General features: G+C 54.4%; 1 protein-coding gene and 1 non-coding gene across 7 annotated transcripts in view; one reads left to right on the plus strand and one right to left on the minus strand.

Moving 5' to 3' along the window:
• Ttc7b (tetratricopeptide repeat domain 7B) overlaps nt 1–26523 on the minus strand; it is a 232194-nt gene extending 205671 nt beyond the window's left edge. For 3 of the 6 annotated variants that reach the window (XM_047541995.1, XM_047541993.1, XM_047541996.1), the window contains exons 1-2: nt 25778–26522; nt 4236–4390 (exon numbers count right to left, since the gene is read on the minus strand). In XM_047541995.1, the coding sequence (XP_047397951.1) occupies nt 4236–4390; nt 25778–25898 (276 nt within the window). In that variant the 5' untranslated portion in view covers nt 25899–26522. Of the gene's footprint in view, nt 1–4235; nt 4391–25777 lie in introns of all 6 variants that reach the window. The other 3 variants (XM_047541992.1, XM_047541994.1, XM_047541997.1) reach the window with 2 other exon arrangements.
• Nucleotides 20950–21026, plus strand: Trnas-uga (transfer RNA serine (anticodon UGA)). Its single transcript has one exon. It is a non-coding gene; the product is annotated as a tRNA-Ser (tRNA).
• Nucleotides 26524–26543: the final 20 nt, after the last annotated feature.

Consider the following 26543-nt stretch of genomic DNA (forward strand, 5'->3'; position numbering starts at 1 on the left):
TCTTTGGGGGGGTGCTGAAATGTTCCAGAGTTGAGCATGGTGACCCGCTGTACAACTTCAGAAAGACTCTAAAAAGCCACTGCGCTGTGCACTTCAAGTGAGTGAACTATACAGCGTGGGAATCATACCTCGAGGGCTCTGGAAAAACACCAACAAACCAGGCCCCTGTGGCTCCCCTCAGGCCCTGGGCTATGCTGGGCCCCAGCTGGAAGGAATGCTTGCATAGCACTGTCTCCAAACAACAGATGGAGCCTCCTGGTGTCCTGGGGTCCTGCCCCTGGCACTGGACTCACAGACCACAGCCCAAATCACCCACGTGGGGCTTTCTGAGTGGCTGTGAGGTCAGGACTTGCTTTCCCATCAGGGCCAGTGTTTCCCACTGAGCCATCAAGCCTGTGAAGCTGTGAGGCTGAGGGCTGTGGCGGCTCTGAGGAGGGTCACCTTCCTCTCCGTCCCTGGTCCACCCCAAGTACCACATCCTCTGCACTCTGCCTCACTGGCTGGAAGAAAGAGGTGACTTGGCCATCTAGACATGCTAGACATCCAGCACCCCTCCCGGGCCTTCTCACAGCCAAGCTATCAAGCCTAGGTGGCTCTGCTCAGAGAGGCACACCTCTACTCTTGTCACCTGCAGCTCTGACAGGTGGGCAACAAAGCACAGAAGAGCAGGCAGAGCATAGAGAAGCAGCCCTGCGAGCCAAAGGAGTAGACTCTGGGCACTTCTTTGAAGGGAGCAGGGACACCAGGCAGGAAGGCCACCTTTGCTGACAGCAGTGACTCTTTCCTAAGGTATATGACGCCCTGGGGGTAAGTAAAAGCAGGATCAGCCTCAGCACCTCTGCTTCCTTTTCTGTCTGCTTCCTTGATTACCTTCCACTCTGGGTGAGGTGCTCTCAGCTCCACGCCGAGGCTTGCTAATCACTAGGGACTGCTCCTCTAAAGCCAGTAATACAAGGGTTTAGCCTTAATTGACCTAGCCTATCCCATCCTCCTTGGAGACTGAGGCAAGATTTGCAGCATCCCATTCTGGTCCCCTGGAGTGGTGCCTAGAGGGCTCCAGACATCCCCACCCTCTTCCAGAATCACAGGTCTGACAGACCAACCTGCGGAGCAGTTATGGGGTGTTACGAGCAGTTGTGGCGGGGTGGAAATTGCCCTGCCAGTCATAAGGAACTCTCCAGAGCCACCTCGCACAGCCGGGCCTGAGAGCATGACCAAGCAAACCACAACGCTGCTTAGTTATGCACTCTCTCACCCTCCATCCCTATTCCCCCTCTATTTAAACCCAAAGCTCCTGTTAGTGCCCCAAAGAGAGAGCCGAGACTTGGGGTCTCATCTGCCTTCCTGATGTGGCCACATGAGTCAAGTTTCCTCTCCTGCTTTCACCATGACCTTTTCCACTTGGTTTCTGAGACTGAGTGGCCGGACCTGGCTAGCTGGGCCATGGGAGTCAGGCCTCAGGCCTAGGAAGCCAGTAATAGCAGCACCAGGGAAAATGGGAGGACAGCTGAGGACCAAGGTAGCGGGGAAGGTGTCGGAGGGGCCCAGGGAGAGGCTCCTGTGCAAGACGGGACAGCGCCACCTGGAGACGGACTTGAGAATGGGAAGAGAGCCTTGGAAAAAGCGCCCGCCACAGGGAGCTCGGCCGGTGAGGCCAAGGAGCTCCCTGGCTTGGGTACTTCGCAAAGTCTCCTAGAAGATGCTGCGAGTCCTCCCTCCTTCCCAGCTGTGCACACCTGAGAGTCCTGGCTTCAGCCAACGGAAGGGGAGGGGAGAATGGGAGCTGGTGCTGAATGGGGTCAGAGGTTCATCTGGGAAGGTGAGAGTCCTGGAGGTGGGTGGTTGTGCCAGGGTCCCATAATGCTCCTGAGTTGTGCACCTACCAATGGCTCGAAAGGGCCATTGTACATTATGTATTTTTGCCCCAAGATAAATAGGTCTAGAAAAATGAAACTGAAAGGTTCAATGGGAAATCAGCTTGGAGAAACTCCCAGTCCAGAGGCACAGGATGGACACCCCGGGAGGGCCTTGCTGGGCGAGCCCGCCTGCAACAGTGACGGTGAGGAAACAGCTCCAGAGCGGAGGGAGGACCCCAGTGCAGGGCCAGGCCCTGCCCTGTGTATGACAAGCCCAATTTTCTTGCCCTAAACCAGAGGCAACCTCCTGCATCAGCCTGCATGGTTGACTCTGCTCCTCCAGCCTCGGGTCACTTGAGGCACGTTGGACTTCGGTCAAGGAGAGAGGGAGTCTCACATTAGCCAGCGCATGCGGCAACACACTATGCAGAAGCTACTCGACTCTAAACGGGCTCTACAAGGTGGAGAAAGCCAAAAGCAGCAACAAGAGAGAACCCTTTGGTAGAAGCAATAAAACAGCAGTAAAGGGCAGGTGACCGGGGGGGCAGAGCTTTGAAAGAACCTCCACCTTGCAGCCTCAAATAATCCTGACCTATGTCAGCCTACAGCTGAGAAACCTGGAGTCCAGAGAGGTTAAGTAACTCCCCAAGGTGGCACAGCTTGTAAGTCCAGAACTGGGACTCAAACTGTGGAATTGCAACTTGAAATTCAATGTTCTTACTACCACACTGGTTTGTAGAAGACAGAGTAAAGACCAGTGAGATCAATGTCTGATTTTTCAAGATGAAGATTAAGAATAGAAAAGAATTGAGCAGGATGTCTCCCTTTAACACACAGTCACAGGCTCATACCTCCCGACAGGACACTTGGGCCTGAATGACTGTCACTGTGAACTGTGGCCCCACAGGTCCACTATTCCTCTACTCTTTCCTGCCCACCAAGACCCACCCAGTGTCTTTGGTCAGCTGACATGTGGACAAATGCTCCCTAACTTAATCCAAGGTGACCTGGCCCTGAGGACGAAAGGAGGAAGGCCTGGTTTAAGGCCCAAATGCAATGGCCTGGGCTTCCCAGTGACAGCAGTGCCCTTGAGCTGGCCTCCCAAGGGCTTGGGCTGGTCTAGTGCAGACAGAGACACAGAGACCTCCTGAAAGGTGACCTCAGTTCGCACTTCCAAAAGCCCTGCTACACAACTAGCAGACCATAACACTAACTTTTTCCAGGGCTTCCAAAACCCTCACTGGAACAGAGCCAGGGAGGTGGCCAGATGGCCAAGAAGAACAGGAATGAAGGTTCACAGGCTCAGAGCATGTGGGAGCTGGGAGGGTCCAAGTTCAGCCTTCCAAGAGCCTGTTCAGACCACAGTACCTGGCCACAGAGAGGAAGTGACCTTCCCAGGGTCACACAGCCAAGTTGGAAGCAAGCCTGGGTCTCTAATACAGAGGCAAAAGGCAAAGTCAAAGAAAATCTGGCTCTGGCAGCGGGTGGGTGGGTGTATACAAATGGACAAGAGTGAAGGCCAAAGAAGAAGCCCCAGAAGATTCAGAGACAGGAAGAGAAGGAAAGTGAAAGAGAACTCATCATTGAAGGAAAAAAGAAGTCAGAGCTTCAAAAGATCACAGAGGACTCTCCATCCTCAGTGGAAATGTATTCTGGGGGGAAAGGGGACTCTAAGAGAGGTGAGGATGGGGCTGAGATATGGGCCAGACTTCAGGGGAGGGCAGGGTCCAGAGCCAGAAGTGTGAGCTAAAGGGTGGGGAGGAGGGGCAAGGCGACCAGGAGAGCTGCCCTGTGGGAGGCAGGGGGCTGGAAGGGGCTCCCAAGGCACCAGGAGGGAAGGCCAAGTGGAGTGGAGCCTGACTGGAAGGCAGACCAGTGGGCAGCGCTGCGATGTCCCGCGCCAGGAGATGAGCGTCCTGGCTCAGGCAGGAAAGTGCCTGGTGCCCTCCCACACAGAGGCAGTGCCAGGCCTGTCGGTTCCAGTGTGAAACCCCGCGACTCTGGGCCGGGGCGGCCGTTACATTCAGGAGCCACATGATTTGGTTAGGAAACTGCTTGTAACTGACTTCTCTCTTCTAGGGAGGCAAAGCGTCAGGCTGTTCTCTAAGCTCAGAGGGACGCCGAGGTCGCTCTGTTGAGGCTTTGCCTTGAGCAGCTTGGGAGACTGGTGCCTTCAGTCACTGAGGACTCTCATCGGAGAGCCCCCAGGGGTTCAGTCAGCCAAGGGGTTGTGCTGACCACCTGGGAAGCTGGCCTGCTTCGAAGACAAGCCGGCTGCGTGCGGAAGCACTCCAGACTCGGCCCTCCCCCGCCACACACGCTCAGAGGGGATGCCCGCAGCCCCCGCAGCCCCCGCTTTGTCCCAGGGGCCCAAAGTACCTTGAGGTTCCCTCTGTCCAGGGCGGCGGTCAGGTGCTTTCGGACCTCGGTCAGCTGGGGCCTGGGGCCTCGGGGACTGGCCCCCTGCCTCAGCGGGTGTTCCTTCAGGTACTGCTCCAGCTTGGACTCTCCCAGGAGGAGTTCTGCCATGTCATCTGCAAAACAAAGTGAGTTGCTAAGTGGGAGCAAGGCACAGTCTGTGGGCCCAGAAGCCCCAAGGACCTGAGGGCCCTGCTCCCCACGGCTGAGCCCAGTCAGGCCCTTCAGGAGCTCAGCCGGGGTCTGGTGGGCACCACCTTGTACTGAGCCCTGTTCACGAGCAAGGAATATCCAGCCGCCTTGGCCCAAGCGCCCAGGTTATCCTCTGTCACACATCTTGCTGGCTCCAGAGGGATGGCCACATAGGAACATGAAGAGAGTCAAGTTCAGAAGGGAGAAAACCAGGCTGTCTTTTGATAGCAAGATACAGTGTGACCTTAGAACACACCAAAAAGACAATACGATGCACGCCCCGGAGGGCACAGGGAGGTCGGCTCCTCTGCGAACATGGACATGAGCTGGTGGAACATCGTACCAGGGGAATTAACCCAGGGCCTCTCACCCACGGGCCAGGAACTCCGGCCCCAGCTCTTTTTACTTTTGTTTTTACTTTATCTTGAGACAGGGTCTCTAAGTTGCCCCGGCTGGCCTGGACCTTACCACCCTCCCCTCGGCCTCCTCGGAGCTGGGGAGGACAGCTGCGCACCAACGCGCCTGGACGTAGAGTCAGATTCTTAAAGTGAGTTTGGGTAAAAACGACCTGGATACATAGTCTCTCTGTCTCAGAGTCAGAACTACAAAGGTGCTGATGTCTATCTAGCACATTTGTGGAAGTTTTCACTCCTAAGATTAGTTACCGCTTCATGGCTCTAGGCTGGCTTGTTGATTAGAATAAAAAGCTCACCCCAGGCGCAGCTCTTTGGAACCCCACACCAGACTGCTCTGAATGCACCCAGAGAAGCTCAGACACCCAGTTGAGCATGGTCTATTTTTCTGTGGTGGACAAAAAATAATTGTAGCAAAATATAAAACTGGTTTTATAGTTTTTAGGTCTGGAAGACTAAGTCTCAAATTCACAATAGCAGTTACCCCTGGGGTAACTGGGTGGTGGCCAAAACGGACTTTAGATTCACTTTTACTTAACTCTCTGGTCCTAGACAGGAGAAAGGATCTGCCTATTAAGTGCAATTTAAAATTAATTCACACAAAGATCCCTATGGACCCGCTAAGAGTCTGGTGGTCAGCCTACCAAAGGCCCAGGACCAGAATAGCCTCTTCCACGTCTATGTCACTTGGACCAAACTGCAGTGCACAGGCCACAGAGAGCCCTGTCTGTGTACTGAGAGGCTGAAATCATCTTTAGAGATGAGACCCAGAGTCTGAGAGGAGCCCGCTAGTACCAGGACAGGGCTGAGGGAAGTTACTAGCACAGGAATTCTTAAGATGGCTGAGAAGACAAAGAAGAAGAGAAGATCCGATGGTCAGCAGCAGTGTCCAGCCAGAGGACAATGAAGCAATGCCCACAGAAGGCACTGGGACAGGGAGTGGCCCCTTCCAGATGGAACCAGCAGGCTAGGAAAGCACCAGGCAGCATCCCCGCTTTCTTGAGAAAGGAAACCTCTCCTCGTAGGACTCTACCCAAAGCCAGCACTCTGGATTCAAGCCTGCCCTGCTGCAAGTGGTCAGTAGCTGCCAGTGGCTAGTGGCCATCGCACCGGGCAAGAGTGTGACCACTACTTATAGAGTCCATCTAAATATTTATGTCTGTATCTGTCTATGACCCTACAAAGATATCTAAAATAATTATAATCTAATGTAAACAACAGGAATTTCTGAACAACAGAGTTGGGGATATTTTTTAAACTGTTTATCTTTGTAGTTTTAATTATTTGAGCAAAATCATTTTACATTACTTTAAAAATTATAACTGTTCCTTAAAAGCTGGGAGTTTATACATCAGGATAGTAATCATGGTTATTTCTCAGCAGTAAAATTATCAATCTATGCTGAACTTTTTTTCTGTACATTTTAAAATTTCCAAAAAATAAAATAAAATGAAACATAATATGGGATTCCAAGTACTAGAATCCCAGCTTATTACCAATGACGCCACCTTAGTTTGAGGGAGCAATTCTGCCACCTTGAGCTCAGGCTTTTTTTCCCCATTGCCCCCAAGATCCAATCCCTCCACTGCCTGAGTGCTATTCAGGATCTACATCCAGAACCTCTCTGATCTTCTGACTCCAGGTAGGCACCTGTCTTGATGCCCAGATGTGGGGGGGGCCCAGCTGGAGCAGGAAGAGCTGGCGGTTGCACTGAGAGAAGGGGTTTTCCTCAGAATTAGGAGACAGTCCCATACAGGTCCCCAGCTCTCAGGACCATTCCATAGGACGTGGGGCCTAAGGAAGGTGAGTGTGACCCTGGATGGGGAGGAAGAGGCAAAGCTTTCCCAGGAAAGTGGCAGATACACATCGGCAAGCTGGGAAATGTGGGGAAAGGCATTCTAGGCAGACGACAGAACACCGGAGAATAGGATACAGCCTCGACATTTGGGGAACTCTAAGTACTTGGTCAGAGCCAAACCCTAGAGTGCTGGGGGAAGGGGGAGGGAGATAGGGGATCCTGGCTGGGTGGGTGAGGATCCAGAAGGAGCTGCACACTCTGAGCTTATGCTTGAACTTGAAATTCAGTATGCAAAGCAATTTTTTAATTTTTAAAAATATCTAGGCTCCAAGATAATCTCCCAAGCAAATTATGTTTTATTTGTTCCCCTTCAAAGGAGGTGAATTCCCTTCTACCCATTCCTCTAACCAGGAGGGCAGATATTAAAAACATCACGAAATCACGCCAAAGAAATCATTCAGAGGCTGCAAGACTCAATCCTAACACAGAGGATGCTGGGTGGCAGACGGACACACGGCGGGCTCTGACACAGGCGCTGGGCTTCAGGGATTCCTGGTTCAGAACCCACCGGCATGGGTGACCAGCTGCCGCTGCCAACATGTCCTGTGGCATGCTGGGCCGGTGAGCAGGCAGGGAGGCAGGCACCCTGGGGCCTGCAAGGAAATTAATTACAGGTGGATTAAAGAATCAGATGTAAAAGAAAAGAGGATCAAAACGTTAAAACAGACTTTCACTTCCCATCAGTGAGGAAAAACAGGGACCAGATTCACCTCCTGGGTCACCTTCCCCTGGAACAAACACAAAAATAATGCCTTCATGACACTGGGATTGGGTGACATGGCCAGTGACACCCACGGTGAGCCCCAGGACCACCATGAGCTCCCACAGGCAACACAGGAACAGGGACCTTGAGCAACTCTGCACGCGGGACTGGGCATCTGCTTTCTCTGGCCCACTGGCCTACAGATGCTCATCAGGCGCAGAGGAGCATGGGGCTGGGCTTCCACAGCTGGGCACGTGGCACCGCCCGGCAAAGTGGCCAGACACATGGCTTCCAGAATGGAGAAGCCCGGGCAGCAGGATGTATGGCTGCCTGGGGCCTGGATTCCAGCCCACTGCTTACTGGCTGTGTGGCACTGGGTAAGAGACCTGACCTCCCCAGCCCTAGCTTCCTCACCTGCTGAGTGAATATTATATATATAATTCCTACAGTATGAAGCAGGTACCAAGTGGACATCAGCTACTATTACTGACACCTTGTTTCATTTAGGAGCTGCAATTTCCCAGGACGGTTGTGTTAGACACTGTGGTGCCAGATGGCTCTGAGACGGTCCCTGAGTTCCAGGGGCTGTGTGTGGTGGGAGGTGTGAACACTGGCAACCTTCATTGACAGCCCAGCCCCATGAAGCTCTTACCAAGTGCCATGCAGTGTGCTAACAAGCCACCGACGTGATCCCAACAGTCCTGAAAACACCAGGATGAGGACACTCTTCTTATCCCCGCCTTATAGACAGGGAACCGGACAAAAGAGGGGAAGCAGCCAGGACCCAGAGCCGGTTCATCCTAGAGTCGGGATGTGAACTCAGGCAGGGTCCCTATTCCATCCCTCCAGCATGCTAGGCACGAACCACCTGGACACTGGCATTCAGCATGGTCCAGCTTCCCTCCTGACCAGCTAGCTTTGTGACCCTGGCCACACTGCTTGGCCCTCTGCTGCAGGGGCTGGACAGGCAGTTCTGGAGCTCCCGTCCTGTTCTAACTGCTAGCGTTCCTGGGGAACTACAGTGAGACAGGCTGTGGGAAGCCCGGAGCTGGTTTTATACTTCCCATCAGCCAGGCTGCAGGAACCAGCTTCCCCATGAGTTCAGTGTGAACCCTCGGCATTAACCTCAGGGGGCCTGGTGCTCTGTTCTGCTCCAAACGGACCACCCCTGAGCCTTGTGGTAGCGCAGCTTGACGCGTGGGGATACCTGGCTTCCCTGGCCCCCAGGGAAGGGGGCTGTGGCCTTTGCCCTTGAAGTGACTGCCCGTGTCTACTCAAAATGCTCCTGTCGTGACTGTCATCCCAGAGGACAAGGCAAAGCCCTATTCAAGCAGAAAGGCTCGCCAGCATCCCCTTGGACACATGCCAAAGCAGCCAGGTCTCCATTTCTTGAGTCTCACATGGATTTGATCTTCTCACTTATTTGGCTTCTTGTAAGTCACAGCTAACAGCAAGTGCAAGGACTCCCCTCCCCTCCGGGTGCTGACAGCAAAGCAGGCACAATCACGTGGTGCTGTAGGAGTATTAATCAGCAAGAGTGTCTCCAGGGGGCAATTTAGCAATTTCTACATGATAATTCATACATCTGTACCACCTAACGCAGAAATTCCCATTACAGGAACTTATAAATAGATGCATCCTTGAGTACAAATTCACAGCTATAGGGATGCTGGCAACGTCCAACCCGACTGGTAATGGTAAAAATAGAAAGTCGCTTATAAGGTCCTTGACAGGGGACCTGTTCAATAAATTCTGGTGTGCCCAGGACACAGGGCATCCATGAAACGAAGGCAGCAGGTTAAACACTACCCTGTGGTAGCCTGACCACACGAATGACCTGTGTCCTCTCACGTCCTGAGTTCACATGCTATGTGGCCTCATGCACTGGCCCGGGGCTTGGCTGCCCTGACTGAAAGGACCAATAGGCCTCTGGGACACACGGAAGCTTAGAAAAACGGTTTGCTCACTTCCTCTTCCTCCTGGCTATCTGTGGCCACCGTGAATACACACAGGCTAGCACATGGGGATTCGGCCGAGGCTGAGCCACTGCAGGATAGACGGCCACGTGCAGCGGAGGGACGTTGTCTCAGCCAAGGCTCCAGACACATGACAGCACCCAGGCCAGAGGAGCAAGGGCACGGTGCTGACCTCCAGAGAGCCACCAAGGTGTGAGTGGGCCCTGGTGAGCCCAGAATCATGAAAGATGGCCGGAGATGGTTGCTGTAAGGCACTAAGTTTGAGGCTGGTTTGTCGGCCAGCCACAACTAACAATATCAAAGACAGAAGGTGAAAAAAGCAAGATACAAAGGAAAGTACACGCTCTGTCATTGTGTGTACACAAAGGTAAATACATAACATAGCTTCTTATGAAAGTACAGAACACTTCTGAAAAGACCCCCGTGGAAGTCTTTAGAGGGTCTATGGGTGGCTGAGATGGTGCAGAAGGAGGTTAGGTTTCATACTACAGAAGGCAGGTTTACAATGGTCCCATTTAGGACTTTCCAACTTTACCATGGTGCAAAAGTGAGACACATTCAGTGAAAAACGACACTTTGGATTTTGAATTGTGTCTCTTCCCAGGCCAGCTATACACAGTGCGAGGCTCCTGGAGAGGCTGTCAGCATTAGCCAGGCCATCACGGGATCACACGTATGTAGATGTAAAAGGTTTGGGATAGATGATTTCACCTAGTAAGCTAACAAAGTGTTCTGAGCACCCTGAAGGTGTAGGCTGAGCTCTGATGTCCAGGAGTTCAGGGTTTTTTTTTTTTGTTTTTTTTTTTTCTTAGTTACAGATGGACCCAGTACATTTATTTATTATCACTATTATTATTATTGTTAACATGGTGCTGAGGATGAAACCCAGTGCCTCCTACATACTAGGCAGACACTCTACCACTGAGCTACAACCCCAGTCATGTCAGGTTATCGAATGCATTTTCAACTTAGGATTTTTTCAACATACGACAAGCTCATCAGAATGTGGCCCCATGGCAACAGAGGAGGCCCTGTACCCTCTTTTGAATTACAGATTTTCATTACCATGAACATTCAATACCTACACAAAACAGTACTCAGTGAATTTAGAAGAAAGAAGGATGAGCTGTGGCCTGAATCTCCAGCGGCTGGGCTGGCCGCCTACGGAGGGGCTCACCTAACCTGAACCCTCATCTCAGAGTCAAGTGAAGAGGTCCATCCACAGGCATTCCTGAGGGCCATCTCGCTCTCTGCCTGAGCCACCAGCCTCTCACCTGCATTCACCTGGGGCCATGGCCATCTGTGTCCCCTGGAGAGCCTGGACACAATGCCTCACTCCCTTCTTGTGCCCCAATCCCAGCATCCTCTAAGACCCATTTCAGGTCCACCTGGAGAAGCTTCCCCAGCCTGTGGCCTGGGCTAGTCAGGGTCCCCACAGCATCCTGTAAGCCACACATCACCAGCTCTTGGTCAGCACTTGGAGCTGTGAAGGAGCAGGGCAAAGACCCCGCACTCACTAGCTCACCTCCCAACAGGGAAGAGAGAAGCCAGAAAAGGACCTGAGTGGGACGAGACTGCAGAGAATTCGAACAGGGTGGTGTGGCAGCAAGCGACTGGGGACTGCTTCAGACTGGGTGACCACCCAGTCGGAAGAGACTCTCTAAGGAAAGGGCACCTAAGCAAGGAGGCAAAGTCAGGCTCTCAAAGCCCTGAGGGTAGAGGGTCAGGGAAAGCCCCTGAAGCTGGACCCCGCTGGTGTGGTCTGGGAACAGCAAGAAGGCCAAGCAGCTGGAGCAGAGGGACAGCACTGTCGGTGGGGGTGGGGGTGGGGGTCAGGGCAGACAGTGCGCAAGGGTCCAGCATGCACTGAGTTCAACAGAGGGCTTATAAGCAGGGAGATGTGACGCTCTAACGTGAGTTTTTAAAAGCTCCCTCTTGACTGCCATGTGGGTTCTGGCCTCGGGTGGAAGGGGCAGAGGCAAGGACAGAAATGGTTACTGTCATTTCAAATGGTTACTGTGACCAGGTGAGAGGTGTCAGCAACTTGGACAGGGGTAAGGTAAGAAATAGTGCAGGAAGGAAGAAATAAACCGAGGGAGGATAGTCTGGAGGTAAAATAAGCAAGACTTATTCATGGACTGGACTGGAGGTGTGGCCCCTGAAGAAGTCCACATCCGAATCTCTGGAACCTGTGAATATGTATTTTACCTGCAGAAGTGATGGGGATCTTGAAGTAGAATTATCCTGAATAGTCCTGTGGACATTGGGTCCTTAGAAGAGGGCAGTGGAAGGTCAGCATCAGGGAGGGGATGGATGTGACATCAGAGACAAGGAGAGAGACTGGGGAGGCGAAAGGGCTAATATGGAGGGAGGGGTCATGGACAGCCGCCTCCTGAACCTGGAACCTGCTTTGTCTCTGGATCCTCCAGAAGCAACACAGCTAGGGACACTTGATTTTGCCCAATGAGACCCATTTTGACTTCTGGCCTCCAGAACTCTAAAAAAATCCACTCGCATTGTTAACAGTAAATGTGGGATAATGTGCAACAGCAGCCACAGGAAACTAATATATGATGGATAAGGAACAGAGAGAGAAGATAAATTGTGGACAGTGGAACCGCTCACCATTTACTAAAGGAGGAGAATGCAGCCAAGAGCTCTATTTGGCCAACTTCACGGCAATGACACAGGTTCCAGGTAGGGAACTCAAGCCACATGGAAGATGGAAAAGACTGAGTGGAAGGCACAGGAATGGAAAGGAGGGCACGTCTGTGACAGAAGCCAAGATTAGGCAGCGTCTCCAGAAGGAGGGAGTGGCCGAGTGGGCTAAAAGCAGTTGGAACTCAGGGTGAGATAAGAACAGCCACGTTGGACTTGGCAATGTGGAGGCAGCACCAGAGGGTGACCTTCACACGCGTCTCTATGGGGTGCAGGGACGAGAGCCCCCGCAGTGGGCTGGGAGGTGCAGGTCTTTGAGGGGCGCTGACATGATAGGGAACAGAGAGCTGGGGCGGGGCTCACACCACTGCACGGTGCAGCCCAAGGGCAGGCTCGGGAGAGGCGGGCGCAGGCCTGAGAGAACCCAAGCTCCCAGCAGGGCGAGCAGGCAAAGCGCTGGCCTCTGAGGGAGCTGCGGCCTGGAGGCAGTGACAGCGGGAAGCTGGCAGATCCAGGAGTGGGGGTGAAGGAGTTTCCTAATTGCTTTTACTTCCTCAATCAAGAATGAGGCAAGGTCACAGGCTAGGAGCTCGAGGGTGGCCTTGGAGGGAGAAGGGAGGCCGCAAGCTTTGCAAAGTGGGGCTACAAACTGACCAGGAGTGCAGCGCTCTCCTGGGGCCTTGGCCATCACCTGCAGGAGCCCGGGGTGCGCAGGCGGGCAGAACCAGGGTGGAGACAGCAACTGGCACGTTAGAAGAGAGGGGCGCCCACCATTACTGCAAGACACAGTCAGCTGTCCCCCACGGGCTCTAGAGTGCAAATCGAATCATGTGACCCTGCCGTGCACACCCTCCAATGGCTCTAAGAGAATCCATTCACATTGTTTTAAACCAGTCAATGTGGGAAGCCCTCCAATGGCTGCCCTCCCCAAAGTGAAGGCCAAAAGCCAGTAACTTGTCCCCTTCACTCCCACCTCCTTCCTGTCACTCTCACATTCGTGCTCTGTGGTTGGCACTGGGCATAGTAGGCCTTCAACAAGCATTTCCAGAATGAATCAATCAATATATCTGTCTCCCCTTCCCCTTCACGGATGGGGCCCCGCCAAGTGCCCTGGTCTCAGGAGACTCAGCCCCGGGTGTTTGACAGTGTGGCCATGGGAGTGGACCACAACCCGAGCTTCCTCAGGGTTCCCCAGCCGCCCCCCACCCCAACTCTCTAGTTTAAACTGTGACCCAGGGCAGAGGGCCTGGGCGTTTGGAACGCTGGACTGAAAAGCAAAGATGGCAAAAGTCAAAGATTAGGGAGCCCAAAAGAAGCTGGCAGAAACAACGTTCTGAGAAAATCGTGGTAGTCAGAGCCCTGGTTTCATGCCAAACCTCCTCCCCACGTCCACACGGAAGCTGGAAGGACAGGATGGGACAGCACAATGTGGGGACAGAAGATAGTGCCTCTGTTGCGCGGGCAGAACAGACGCGCATGCTGGCCACACACTCTCTCACTCACACAAACACACTCTCACACAACACACCCACCACACACCAACTCACACTCGAACCCTCCTAGAGAAACCTGCCCCACGAGAAGAAAAGGCGACTGGGCTGGAGTGGTGTGGCTTGTCCTCTGCGATTGGAGGGCAGGAAGTGACTCCAGGGATGCAGTCAGGCAGCCCAGGGCGCGGGAAGTGGCCTCTTCTCAGGAAGCCAGCTCCACACAGACAAGTCACACACGCCCACTGGTGTCAAGGCAGCTCCTGAAGAAGCAAAGCTGAGCCCAGGCCTGCGCTCCAGGACACTGTGTGAGGGACAGGGACACCAGCCCTGGCACGTGGTGGGAAGGCCATGGGAGAGTCAGAGGAGGGTCAGGAGCACATGACATCGGGGCTGGGCCAGAGAACCCTCCAGGTGGGGTGGGACTTCTCCAAGTGTGACTCCAGGCAGGAAGTCACTTGGCCCAGCTGGGAGGTGGCAGGAGGAGGCAGGGGGCGGTTTCCACAGAGTGTGAGGCCAGCTTCTGGGGTCTCAGAGACCCACCTTCCCAAGACTAAGACTCAGTGGAAACTCAACTCGCTTGGCCCAGCAGGCCTGGGAGGGAAAGTGGCATTTGCTGCAGGTCCTGGGCCTGGCTCCCCCGACAGGGTCAGCTGGTCATCTGGCTGCCCTGGGGGTGACTAGCTTGAGAGGAAACAGTGCTTCTAGTCAGGCTTCTGACCTGTGCGGGCCAGAGAGGTAGATTCTCAAAGGAGTTAGGCCTCACCGCGCAGGTGAGCAGTCTGAATGTGCAGAGGGAAGGGGGACAGTAGAGCGGTGAGGGGACCAAGCCCGCCACATCCTGGGAAAGACTGCCCAGCGGGAGTCCACCTCAGTTCTGGGAGCACCTCAGCACTCGGTCGGATCCATCAGAAGCCCGGGAGCCAGGTCTCGCCCACAGCACAGGCAGGAGGGCCACCCTTAGCATGACACGAGCACTCTCGCCAGGTCTCGTGTGGCCTCTGCCTACTCTGGGCCTCCATGGCCCTCGTTCCTCTCCCATTCTAGGCCCTGATCGCCCTTCTGCTAAGTTTCTAGTACTAGCAGAGCAGTATGGTGGGTCTCAGGGTCATCCTAGCTCCTCAGACAGTGGCTGGCACACAGTAGGTGTTCAGCAAGTGCTTGATAAGTGAATGAATCCAAGTAAACTCCTCAAGGGCAGAAGCCACGTTGTTCCATAATGACCAACTGTGCACTGGCCGTGTGCCAGACACTGTCTTTGGTGCTCAGGACACAGCAGTGAGTGGAAGTGGCAAAAAGGCCTGGTCCTCACAGGGTCAACAGCAGTCACCTCTGTCCCCCAATGCACAAACAGCACCCCAACACCCTATGCCAGGCTCACCAAGGTGCTGAACAAATGTGTGGAAGAGGAGGGCTGTGGAGTCTGTCACGTGTGGGTTGAAGCCCTAGTTCTGTGACCCGGTTAACACATCTATCTTCGGCATCAGGCCTCAGTCACAGCTGGGCACAACAGGAAGCCCCTGCTGTGAGTCTTCTTGCATTCGCTATCTCTGCTATGCCTGTCACACTCCTTCCTGTGCCCTTTATCCCCTGCATGGACTGAGTATCTGGATCCTTCCGCCCACCTCCACACACAGTACTCCTGACATGGCCAAGTGGCTTCCAGATGCTGCCAGTGCCAGAGACTTCAGCATCTCATTCACTCCTCCAACAGCCTGCGCAGGAAGTGCGGGGTCAGCACTCCCAGGAAGTCACCCAGGGCGGGATCCAAACCCAGGATCGGCCAGGCAACACCGCTGCTTTCTTCTGCACCAGGTTCTGGCCCCCTTGCTAAAATACCTCCATCCCCTGATAGGTGATCTGCCATCCCACCCGCCCAGGACTGATGGGGTTCCTGGGACTCAGGACTTTCCATGCTAAACCCTAACACTACCAACCTGCCCAAGGCCCTCCCTGGCACTATACCAGGTCCTACCCACTGCTGCCTAAGCCCACCCTGGACTCAGCCCTTCAGAACCCAGCTGCGAACTCTGTGACTTGCGACACTGTCATTGTCCTTCTCAGACTTCAGGGTCACATGCTGTCTTACCACTTGGACAGTCATCTCTCAGTCTGGTCCTGGGACACCCTGCACCACAACCACCTGAGGTGACAGTTAACACTCCTGCTTCCTGACCCATCCCTCCAGGGCTTCCTGAAGCAGCAGTTTGGGTAGGGTCTGGGAATCAGAGTTCCCAAGAAGCCCACAGGTGACACTGCTGCCCGAAGGATGCATGACTAGCCTGACCAGCAAGCCTTCCCTGGCTAGGGACCCACTCGCTCTTTTCTTCTGATGGCCCCTGACACCTGGTGCTGTGCCCACACACAGAAGGTACTCAGGTACTCATTAACTGCAACTCTTGTGATTCTGATCGGGGCTCCCACACCTGACCAACCAAACCCCCTGAGGCGCTGTCTAAAAATTCAGACTCCAGACCCTATGTTGGGCCCAGAGGATCCCCACCCCCAGAGCAAATGCCTAGAAATCCATAATGCCCAGAGTCCTTTAATTCAGTGCTTCTCAGAGTGTCACAGCCAGCAGGCTTGGTATCACCTGTGGGCTTTTTAAGAAAACAGTCTTTTGGCCTGCTAGGTCAGGATCTTCCTGAGGCGGGCTTTGCAGTATGGATTCTCACAAGCCATCTCTGAGGCTTTGACATGACCACTTTTAGAAAACATTAATGCAATAAAATAATGCGACTGTCAGAAGTGGGCTAGAACCCAGCTCAATTAACATCTCCAGGCCTCAGTCTACTCACCCTTGGGTGAGAATTACAACCTCTGATCTCATTCAGCTGTGACAATTACCTGGGGTCCGTGTAAAAGTTCATGCCCAGAATCTGGCACACCAGAGAAGAATGGTGTCCGTTCTTCCCTCCTGGCACTGTTTATCACCGTGAAACTGGGAGAACTCAAAGCTTCAGAGGAGCAAGTGGTGCCCACAAGGTCACTTGGAGGGCAAACAGATGAGGATCCTGCCTTCAGGCGTGGGGGGGGGGCCTCTGACAGAACCAAAAAGGGTCCATTCTGCATAATTTTGGCACTTCCACCCTCACTACGTTCATTGAGCAGCAACAAATCCCAAGGGTGGCAGAGGCTGCTACTACTCCATCAGGTTTTTCTGCCGCCTGTGGATGTCCTTCATATTTTATATGGCAGCCACTTAGCCAGCCTGCCAAACATCCTTATTTTGGTGACTAATGGAGACGTTAGGAGAAGTCTTAGAAAATCTCTTCTCTCTTCCTGGGCTTCTCAGACGGGAACAGTGGCTCTTGCACATGTCAAGGACCTGCAGCTCTCCACCATCTGTCAAGCATGAGGTCACACACAGGGGCAGAAATCCACCCATGTGAGGCCGGTGGGAATCAGGAGCAATGGCCCTTCCCAAGTACCCCGGGCCAAGCTGGCCAGGCAGTGGAGGCTCCTGGGAAGGGAGGAGGTGGGCCTGCAGCAAGTAAGCACCACACGCCAGCCCCAGGCGCCCTCAGCGAAGGAAAGCATCATCTCCCGTATCAGGAAGACCAGCGAAGGGCTGCTCCAGGCCTGGTGCCGTCAGCTGCCCAGGAACCATATCCCTCGTCTCTCGGTGCTGCCACCCTCTGTGGGTTCGCCTTATTATTGGCCCTGGCACCCTCAGGGCACAAGACTGTGGCAGCTCCAGGTCAAGAAGAGAGCGATTTGCTCCGCTTTAAACATGCATGTGGCCCTTTAGCAGGAAAAAAATCTTTCCCAGAAGTGTCTCCATCAAGCAAACGCTTGGCAACGTCTCCTTGGCCAGAACCAAGTCACATGCTCATGCCTCAACCAATCACAGGCAAGCAAGTAGAAGTACGAGGACCAGAGCCCACCCAGTTAAGAACGTGGTACCTCCAAAGGCCGGCCCCTGAACAAACCTGGGGCTCACTCCGGAAGGAGGAACCCGGGTGGGTGTGGAGAATGCTGAAGGACAACCAGCGAGCAGGGTCAGATTGTACTGGTAACGCAGCCTTCACTCCCACTGAAGAAGACCCTCCACCTTTCTTCCCTAGGCCTGTTCCACTTGCTCAGAGGCCCTGGCTCAGGAAAGTCTGCGGACTAAGTCAACACAGCACCCCAGGAACTGCCATGAGCCCAACACCATGATTTAGGACCGTGAAGTAGAACCGTGGCCCTCCGCCCTCTTGAGCTGGCTGGGAAGGAGAAAAGGCACACACCGAGAGAGGGGGTTCAGGGAAAAGAACTCTGGATGGGGAGACAAGAGATGACAGCACCCACCACCACCTCCAGCAGACAGCAGCAGTCCCCAGCAAGGCTCACTTCCTCCCACATCAGAGACTCGCAGCTGAATCCCAGCCTTGTTTTCAAAGAAGACCCTCAGGCACAAAGGATGCTGTGCCAAGTACTTTCAGATATTTTGGGTTTTCCCTCATTTGGTTCTTAACGACCACCATATAATTTGTCACTATTACAACAGAGTTACAATCACTGATCAATAGTTTCTGAAATTCAGAACTGTAAAATTTAAAAGGTTTTGTTCTTATTCACTTATTGGACACCAAACCTCAACTGAATTGACATGGGGCTGTTTACAGTGTCTTTATCCCTTTTTCAATGACAATTCATGTTCTGATGCAGAAATACTGACGGGTTTTACGCCACGTGCTGCCCCAGGCCCCACTGGGAACATCACGTGATGTCTACTTTATGTTCCATATTCTGAAACACACCTGGCCCCAAGGGATGCAGAAAAAGGACTCTGGGTGTGTGTCACTACTTTACCAATGGGGTTTCGCAAGGCGCATGGCCCCCTCAGGAAGCAGCAGAACCACCTTGAGGGCTGGCGCTCTCACCCACTCTGGACAGCGGCTTTGAGGAAGGTGTCTCCCTCTTCCTGTTTTCTCACCTGTAGGAAGTTGGACTAGATCAGTGGCCTTAAAGGGTTTTTTGTTTGTTTTCCCATGCATGAGTCCAGCCACTCGGGAGGCTGAGAAGAGAGGATCCCTTGAGCCCAGGAGTTCTACACCACCTGGGCAACACAGCAAGATGAAAGGAAGGGAGGGAAGGGAGGAGAGGAGAGGAGAGGAGAGGGGAAGAGAGGAGAGGGAAGGACAGGAGAGGAGAGGAGAGGAGAGGAGGAGAGGAGAGGAGAGGAGAGGAGAGGAGAGGGGAGGGAGGAGAGGGGAGGAGAGGAGAGGAGAGGAGAGGGGAGGGAGGAGAGGGGAGGAGAGGGGAGGGGAGGAGAGGGGAGGGGAGGAGAGGGGAGGAGAGGGGAGGAGAGGAGAGGGGAGGAGAGGAGAAGGGACGGGAGGAGAGGAGAGGGGAGGAGAGGAGAGGGGAGGAGAGGAGAAGGGACAGGAGGAGAGGAGAGGGGAGGAGAGGGGACGGGAGGAGAGGGGAGGAGAGGAGAGGGGAGGAGAGGAGAGGGAAGGACAGGAGAGGGGACGGGAGGAGAGGGGAGGAGAGGGGAGGGGAGGAGAGGAGAGGGGAGGAGAGGAGAAGGGACAGGAGGAGAGGAGAGGGGAGGAGAGGAGAAGGGACAGGAGGAGAGGAGAGGGGAGGAGAGGGGACGGGAGGAGAGGGGAGGAGAGGAGAGGGGAGGAGAGGAGAGGGGAGGAGAGGAGAGGGAAGGACAGGAGAGGGGACGGGAGGAGAGGGGAGGAGAGGAGAGGGGAGGAGAGGAGAGGGGAGGAGAGGAGAAGGGACGGGAGGAGAGGAGAGGGAAGGACAGGAGAGGGGATGGGAGGAGAGGGGAGGGGAGGAGAGGGGAGGGGAGGAGAGGGGAGGAGAGGAGAAGGGACAGGAGGAGAGGAGAGGGGAGAGAGGAGAGGGGAGGAAGGAGAGGGGAGGAGAGGACAGGAGAGGGGACGGGAGGAGAGGGGAGGAGAGGGGAGGAGAGGAGAGGGGAGGGGAGGAGGGGGAGAGAGAGGCGCAGCTGCTCCAGTGAGTGAGGCCACCCGCTGCCACAGGACCCCTAATGCTTGTTCCCAACTGGGCCCTGACGGCAGTTTCAGGACGGGATCACTAAGGTCCTGCCCGGTTCCTGTATGGCTGCCTTCTCTGAAGCAAACTGTCTTTTCTGAGAAGGAAGAACCACTGGAAGAACTCAAGCCAGCCCTTGACAGGTGAGTGGGTTTTTCACAGGCAGAGAGAATTTCAAAACCAAACAGCGTGAGCAAGGGTGGAAAGACAAGCCAGGGTGCAGGAGGGTCCAGGAGGCCACACTAGCCAAGGATGAGCAAGCGGGGCGGCGCACCAAGGGGATGGGCGGACACGCTGCGAAGGCTGGTGGCCAAGCACGGGGATGCCTCCTCCTCCAAGCACAAGGCCAGGAGGAGCTGGGCAGACCCAGCCCCACTGGGTTCAGCCTCCAGAAGTCAAGGTCCTTCTGCCCTGATGACTGTGGCCATGAGCCCCAATGCCTAGCTCAGTGCCATCAATCTAAAAATTAGGACATATGGTCTGCCTCAAAGGTGTGTCCTTCAAAGGACAGCAGGACAGAGGATTTGAAAGAGGACGCTGGCCTGAGAAGGCTCGGAGGGAGACTACCCAAGGTCTCATTGTTGTCCCTCTGCCCCTTCTGAGGGCAGTCTGACTCCCAGGGGTTTATGGTGCCCCAGGAGTGTCCCAAGAAGCCATTCCTAAACAGCAGGGCCACCTCAGACACTCTCAGTTAAATCTCAGGCTTGTTTCAAAGAAGGCCCTCAGGCACGCGGGCCTCTCCCGTCTCTGGGAAGGCTGCTAAGGGAAGGTCCGAGTCGGGCCAGGGAGGGCTGCAGCCTGGCCCTCTCCAGAAGGGGAGCCAGATGCCCTCCGCGCCCTACCTCCAAACAGCAGGAATCGCACCGCAAAGAACTTCACTCCACTTAATCAATCGCTCAACACATTTTGTAGCCAAACTTTGGCCCAAAAGAAACACCATTTCCCTTGGACACATCACCAAAAAGTAATTAAAAAGTTTCAAAATCTTGTAGAAATGGAATCATGTCCAAACGCCACCAGATAATTTAGCATTAACCAGTAAATTCAAGCACATATTGTACTTGAACACTTAAAGCAAAAAGGAAAACTTGCACTTGTGCAAGGGGACATGTCCAAGAATGCTCAGAGGAAAGTCATCTGACAGCAAAACAACAGAACGAAACAAAAAGTGGAGAAGGGAATAACCCAAATGCTCTTAAGTATATTGGTAAAAGAGAAAAAGCAATAAAAAAATAAAAAGAATGCCTATTAGGAATTAGTAGCTAAAATAGCTGACAGCTAAAAATAGGAAAGAACCTGACTCTTCACCCAGAGTTGAATGAATGAATTCAACTGGTATATCTCAGGCATGTATGAGAACAAATGAACCTCAAAAATATAATGCTGGGGCTGGGGAGATAGCTCAGTCGGTAGAGTGCTTGCCTTGAAAGCACAAGGCCCTGGGTTCGATCCCCAGCACCACCCCCCAAAAAAATATATAATGCTAAGCAAAAGAAGCAAGTCTAGGAAAACACAGCACAATATATTCATATCATGTTTAAAAGCAGGCAATACTTAATAATATTTTACTTATGAATAAATACATAGCTGGTAAAGCTATTACGAGGAGACATACAAATAACAAATTTCAGGGTACAGCCAACACTGGGGAAGACAAGGAGAACAAAATCAGAGAGGGTTATTTAGTGCATTTCTGAGGAGCGAGTCAGGTCCTATTTCTTTATTATTTTTATTTAAATTGTATAAATAATTTATATGCCATTTGTATACACTTTATGTGTTAATATGTAAAGAAAAGGGTATTTTATATACAAAGAAAAATAATATAGATGTATGAATTGTGTTTTATAGAAAAAAAGATGGATGAATCTAAGAAAAGCAGAAGAAAATAAAGTTAACACTTGAAAATAATTTTAAAAATTGTTGAAACAAACAAAAACAAAAAAATCTTAGGGAGTCGGCCAGGCATGGTGATGTACCCCTGTATTGCAGCAGCTCTGGAGGCTGAGGCAGGAGGATCACATGTTCAAAGCCAGCCTCAGCGACGCTGAGGCATTAAGCAACTCAGCGAGACCCTGTCTCTAAATAAAATACAAAATAGGGTTGGGGATGTGGCTCAGCGGTCGAGTGCCCCTGAGTTCAATCCCCAGTACCAAAAAAAAAAAAAAAAAAAAACCTTAAGGAATGAGACCAGCAATGATCCCTTCCAGGAAAAACTACCATATGGGGCCTGAGTGTTCTAGGCGAGCTCAGTAACAGCTTGCCTAAGAAGATGACCAGCTGGGAAAGAGAGAAGCCACCACTGCTGCAGCAAAGGCCTGGCCAGGCCTCCTGACACAGGCCTCCACCCTGAACCATGAGGAAGTCCTGAGCAGACACAGATCCGTGTCTCACGTCTGGGTCTCCTGCTCTTTCCTTCTTCCCAGTCAGGTGAGGACCAGGACTTGGCCTGCCTTGACAGGGTGACAGGGAGCTGCTGGAGAGAATGAACAGTTTGCCACATGCCAAGGTTTACAGGGATCAAGCGGAATCCTCACAGCCCCAGTGGAGTGGTCTTATTGACCCTCTCTTACTGATGGGAAAGGCAGGCTCAGAGAGGTAGAGCAACTGGTCGAGGTCACACAGTCAGCTGACAGGCAAGTTCCGATATTAGCTCAGATGTCAAATCATTGTACTTCAGGCAGGGCAGTGAATTCACCATTGGGGGCTGGAGGGTGACATTCTGGGGAAGAGGGCAGCTGAGGCTGTCCTTCCAGGGGCCGGGACCCCCTGTTAGTCAACTGGAAGCCACGAGTGGTTCTCTGTCTTCACCCCTGGATCCCTGGGCGGCTCCGCACTCCAGCCACAGCACTCAGGCTTCTTGGTGCCCACAGATCCCCGGACGGTGGGCCAGGGGGTGGGTCCTGACTCCCAGGCTGGGGAGGGTCTGAAAGTCTGCGTTCCTCACATGTTCCAGGTGACGCCCACGTGACGGGCCCACAAATCAGGTAGCCAGAGCCTAGACCTGGGCAGAAGCCCTGGCCCCCCTCGGCCCCCAGGGCAGCTTTCTCACAGGGACTCACCAGGGCCTGGCTCAGAGCCAGCTACCACACATTTGGGGTTTCTAAAATAGAACGAATAAAATGGTGACTAGGGTGGGGAAAGAGGCAGAAGAGATTTCCCGGGTTCTGTTTCCAACTTGGCATTTGCCCTTTTCTTCCTTATTCATCTCTTGGCAAAACGTCTAAACCAGTTTATCTCAAGAGTTGGGCTGCAGCAGCTCACTCTGAAAGTGTCCACTGCTTGGAGTCCCTGATGGGAAGGGGTTGCAGAGTCCCCTCTCAGAGAAGCCAGAGCCTTGACCATGGCCACGAGGCCCCCCGGGATCTGCCCCCTCAAGTCCCCTCCCTAGAACGCACTTCTCCAGCCCCTCTGGTCTTACCTCGGGAGCTGCCTTCTCGGTGGTGCCTTCCTGGGCCCCTCTGGTGAACCCTAGTTTACTATGTAACTAGTTGTCCCTGTGTCCCGCCCCTATCCTACTCCCAAAGCACCTTTTCCCTTCCCGCTTTATTCTTCTGACAGCACTCACCACAACCAGGCAACCTACACACAAAACGATCCTATTCCGCATCCACACCCCTGCCCTTCCCTACGAGAAAGTGGGCTTCACAAGGGATGGGTTCCATCATTTTGTCTGTCTTGCTCACTGGTACATCCCCAGGGCTTAGAACAGCAGGGGCTCAATACTGGTCGAAGGAATGCATGAACGGATGAAGGGCCTGGCTCTCACTAGCCTGGGAGAGACGGGGCTCCTTTAATCTTCACAATCCCACAAGGTAAATCTGCTAATCCTCATTCTAAAATGCGGAAACTGAGGTTCAAGTAGTTAGGTGATTTGAGCAAGGTCACAGAGTCAAGAAGCGGCAGGGGCAGGGCTCAGGCCCAGGCTGGCTGGTTCCAAAGACTGAGCTCCCTTCTGCCTGTGGCTGCCCTCAAGGTAACCGTCTTAGTTCCAGTAACACGACATTAACTTGCTTTCCTTATTCCAAGCAGCAATTGCTTTAACTTAAGAATTCTGACAAGTCTGTCCAGAACTTGTACCACTGCATCTAAAGGGGTCTAAGGAAGAGCCAGGAGGCCTGGGGCCAGGAAGTAGTGCCAACACCAGCCCAAGAGAACCCCCATGGCCAAAGGAAGGTGTATCAGCCACCCTCAGGCACCTGACATCTAAAGGAGACCACAATAACCCTGTTTGCATTTCATTTTTTTTGTTCCTTTTCTTTTTTCTTTTCTCTTCTTTTTTTTTTTTTTTTCTGTGCGATCTCTTTGACCTTTTCAAGTCTTGGTGACCTTTTATCATCAAGGGCTACTGCTCACTATGTGAGCATCTGGGACAAAAATCTATCTCCTATGAGTTTCCCAAATCTGAACCTGTACCCAGACCCATGAACCACAATGTCCTGCTGCTCACCCCACCCCACCCCACCCCAAGCGCTACTCATGAAACAGGCTCTGGAGAGGGAGCCCAGGCCAGCCGGGAGCATGAAGGCACGTAAGACAGGGCAATGCCACCAAAAGCCCATCCCCTCTCATTCCAGGGCCCTCCGTGGCTTGAGTGCCCACTTGGGCTCCCACTCGTCATTCTCAATCACGTTAACTTGCCTGTTTCTTTAAATCGCTTCTTACTACCTGAAGCTACCTTGCTTATTTACTCCTAAATGAGCAGACTCCCCAGAGGACAATCAGCACACGGAGGCAGGGCTTGGTCAATGCTGTTCCCCATGGTTCTGTGACAGGCACAGGTGGGGCATGCGCGTATTGGTCGAGTGAATGAGCCAAAAGACCAGGAAGCAAGTGGATTGGGAGGAAAACAGGAAAGGAGAAGGGTGAGGAAAGCCAGTGACCCTAACGAGGAGGGCAAGGTCAAGCTGCCTTTGAGGCTCAGGGGACTGAACACTGGAGGAAGAGGTTCCCTACCAGGCCCACAGAACTGACAAGTCAGTGTTTCCCACCAAGCTGAGCCCAGGTGGGATCTGGGTTTCTTCCCCCCATCATGGCCCCTTCATCTACTCAGAACACACCCGCCCAAAGCAAGGTACCATAGTTGAGAGTGTCCAAACCCAAGTTCTTATTCCAAGGCACTAATACCATACATGACAAACACAACCTATCCTTGAAAAGGAAATGGGACATCACCCTCCATTTCTGGGTAGTCTGAAGCAAGAAGGTTGACAATGGTGCAGATATCCTTTCCTGGATGAGTAGCGACATTCATTCATTCACTCATTCATTTTCATGCTTTTGTTCAGCCACAAGCACCCAGAGTGCTTTGGGAAGCCAGAGATGAAGCAGGACAAAACCTCTGCCCTCTTGTCAGTCTACTGGTGCCTGCGGTTTTGGCGGGTACTAAAAGACAAGTAAATATTAAAGATACTTGCTTCCAAAACAAATAAGGCCACGTGGAGCTGTGCTCTGGAATAGGATTTTGGCTGCAATTTTGATTCGATTAGTTGGAAGAACCGATTCAATCACCGGGGTCATGGACCAACTCCAGGCACCGGGCTCCTACCCAGTCCCCTGCTCTTCTAGGCACCAAGCCCCTCACCCACCCAACTCAATTTCCCAACATTCTCGCCTCTCTTGAGCAGGTTCTCTCTCCTGACTCCATTGACTCAACTTCCCCCATATTCCTATACTACATTCCCACCCTGACCTCTCCAAGTCTGCATCCTCGGCATCCTACTCTGAACCCTAGGACACACACCCCAACCTGTCACCGTCACCCCCCATACGCTCCAAGTCTGAGCTTCCCCATGGGGCCCTGGATTACCATATGTTGACAACACCCTGGTTCTCGGGACCCCTGAGCGCACGGTACACACACTCTGGTGGTCCGCCATCCGCTCACGCGGTGACCTGAGGATGCGCCCCCGCATCACCTCCAACTTCTCAAAACCCAGGCCGGGGTGGCCCCGGGTGCCGGCACCCGGCGACTCTGAAGCCGATGCGCCCTGACTCCGCCGACGCCCGCCCTGCGCGCCCAACTCCGGGCGCCCGCACGACCCCTCGCCCCACCCCGCGCGACCCCGGGACCCCGGCTGCCCGGGACCCCCCGCGCGCGTACCCCGGGCCTGCGCCGGCGGCCCGGCCGCGCCCCGCGCCCGCCGCGCCCGGGGGCCCGGCCCGGCCCAGCGGAGGCCGCGTTGCTCCCCGCAGCCCCGGCGGCGCACCCGCGCGTACCGTTGGCGATGAGCTTGGCCGACAGCTGCTTGACGAGCTCGGGGATCCGCTCCCACTGGCACTCGGAGCGGCAGCGCTCGATCTCCGTCTCCAGCCGCGAGCCCGCCTTCTTGGTCGCCATCGCGGCCTGGCCGGGCCCCGCCGCCCGCAGGCCCCGCAGGCCCCGCAGGCCCGCCGCCGCCGGGCGCCCCCTCGCCGCCGCCCGCTGCCGCCGCGGGCTCCGGCTCCGGCTCCCGGCTCGGCGGCGAAACGGGAGCGCCGGCCGGGGAAGGGGCGGGGAGGCGGGCGGCGGCGGCGGGCGCGGCGGGGCCCCGGGCGCCGCGAGGAGCGGCCCCTGCCGGCCAGGGCCGGAGCCGCAGCGCGGGCCGGGGTCGCGCGGGCCGGGGCGCAAGGAAGGGCGGGAGCCGGCCGAGGCCTGGCGGCCGGCGGGAGCGAGCGGGACCGCGCGGAGGAGGCGGCCCGGCCGGGCGCCCGGGGCCGGCCGCTGGGCGCGGAGAGGGTCGTGAGCCGCACGCAGAGGCCGGCAGCCCCGGGACAGGGCCGCGCGCAGCGGCGGCCCGGGAAGGTCACGGCCGGGCAGCACCGGGGAGCCAGGGTCCCGGCCCCAGCGGGTGCGAGGCGAGGCCTGCCCGATCCCGCGCGGCCATCTCGGTCACCCGGGGGCCCCTCTGCGCCCGCGCTGGTCTGCGCCCTTTTCTGGGATGCCCGCTGCCCAGGCTGCCCTGGCCGCCATCCGGCCAGAGGTGGGCGGAGACTGTTCCCTGGG

The sequence above is a fragment of the Sciurus carolinensis genome, chromosome 2, assembly GCF_902686445.1.
Source record: "Sciurus carolinensis chromosome 2, mSciCar1.2, whole genome shotgun sequence".
Lineage (NCBI taxonomy): Eukaryota > Metazoa > Chordata > Mammalia > Rodentia > Sciuridae > Sciurus > Sciurus carolinensis.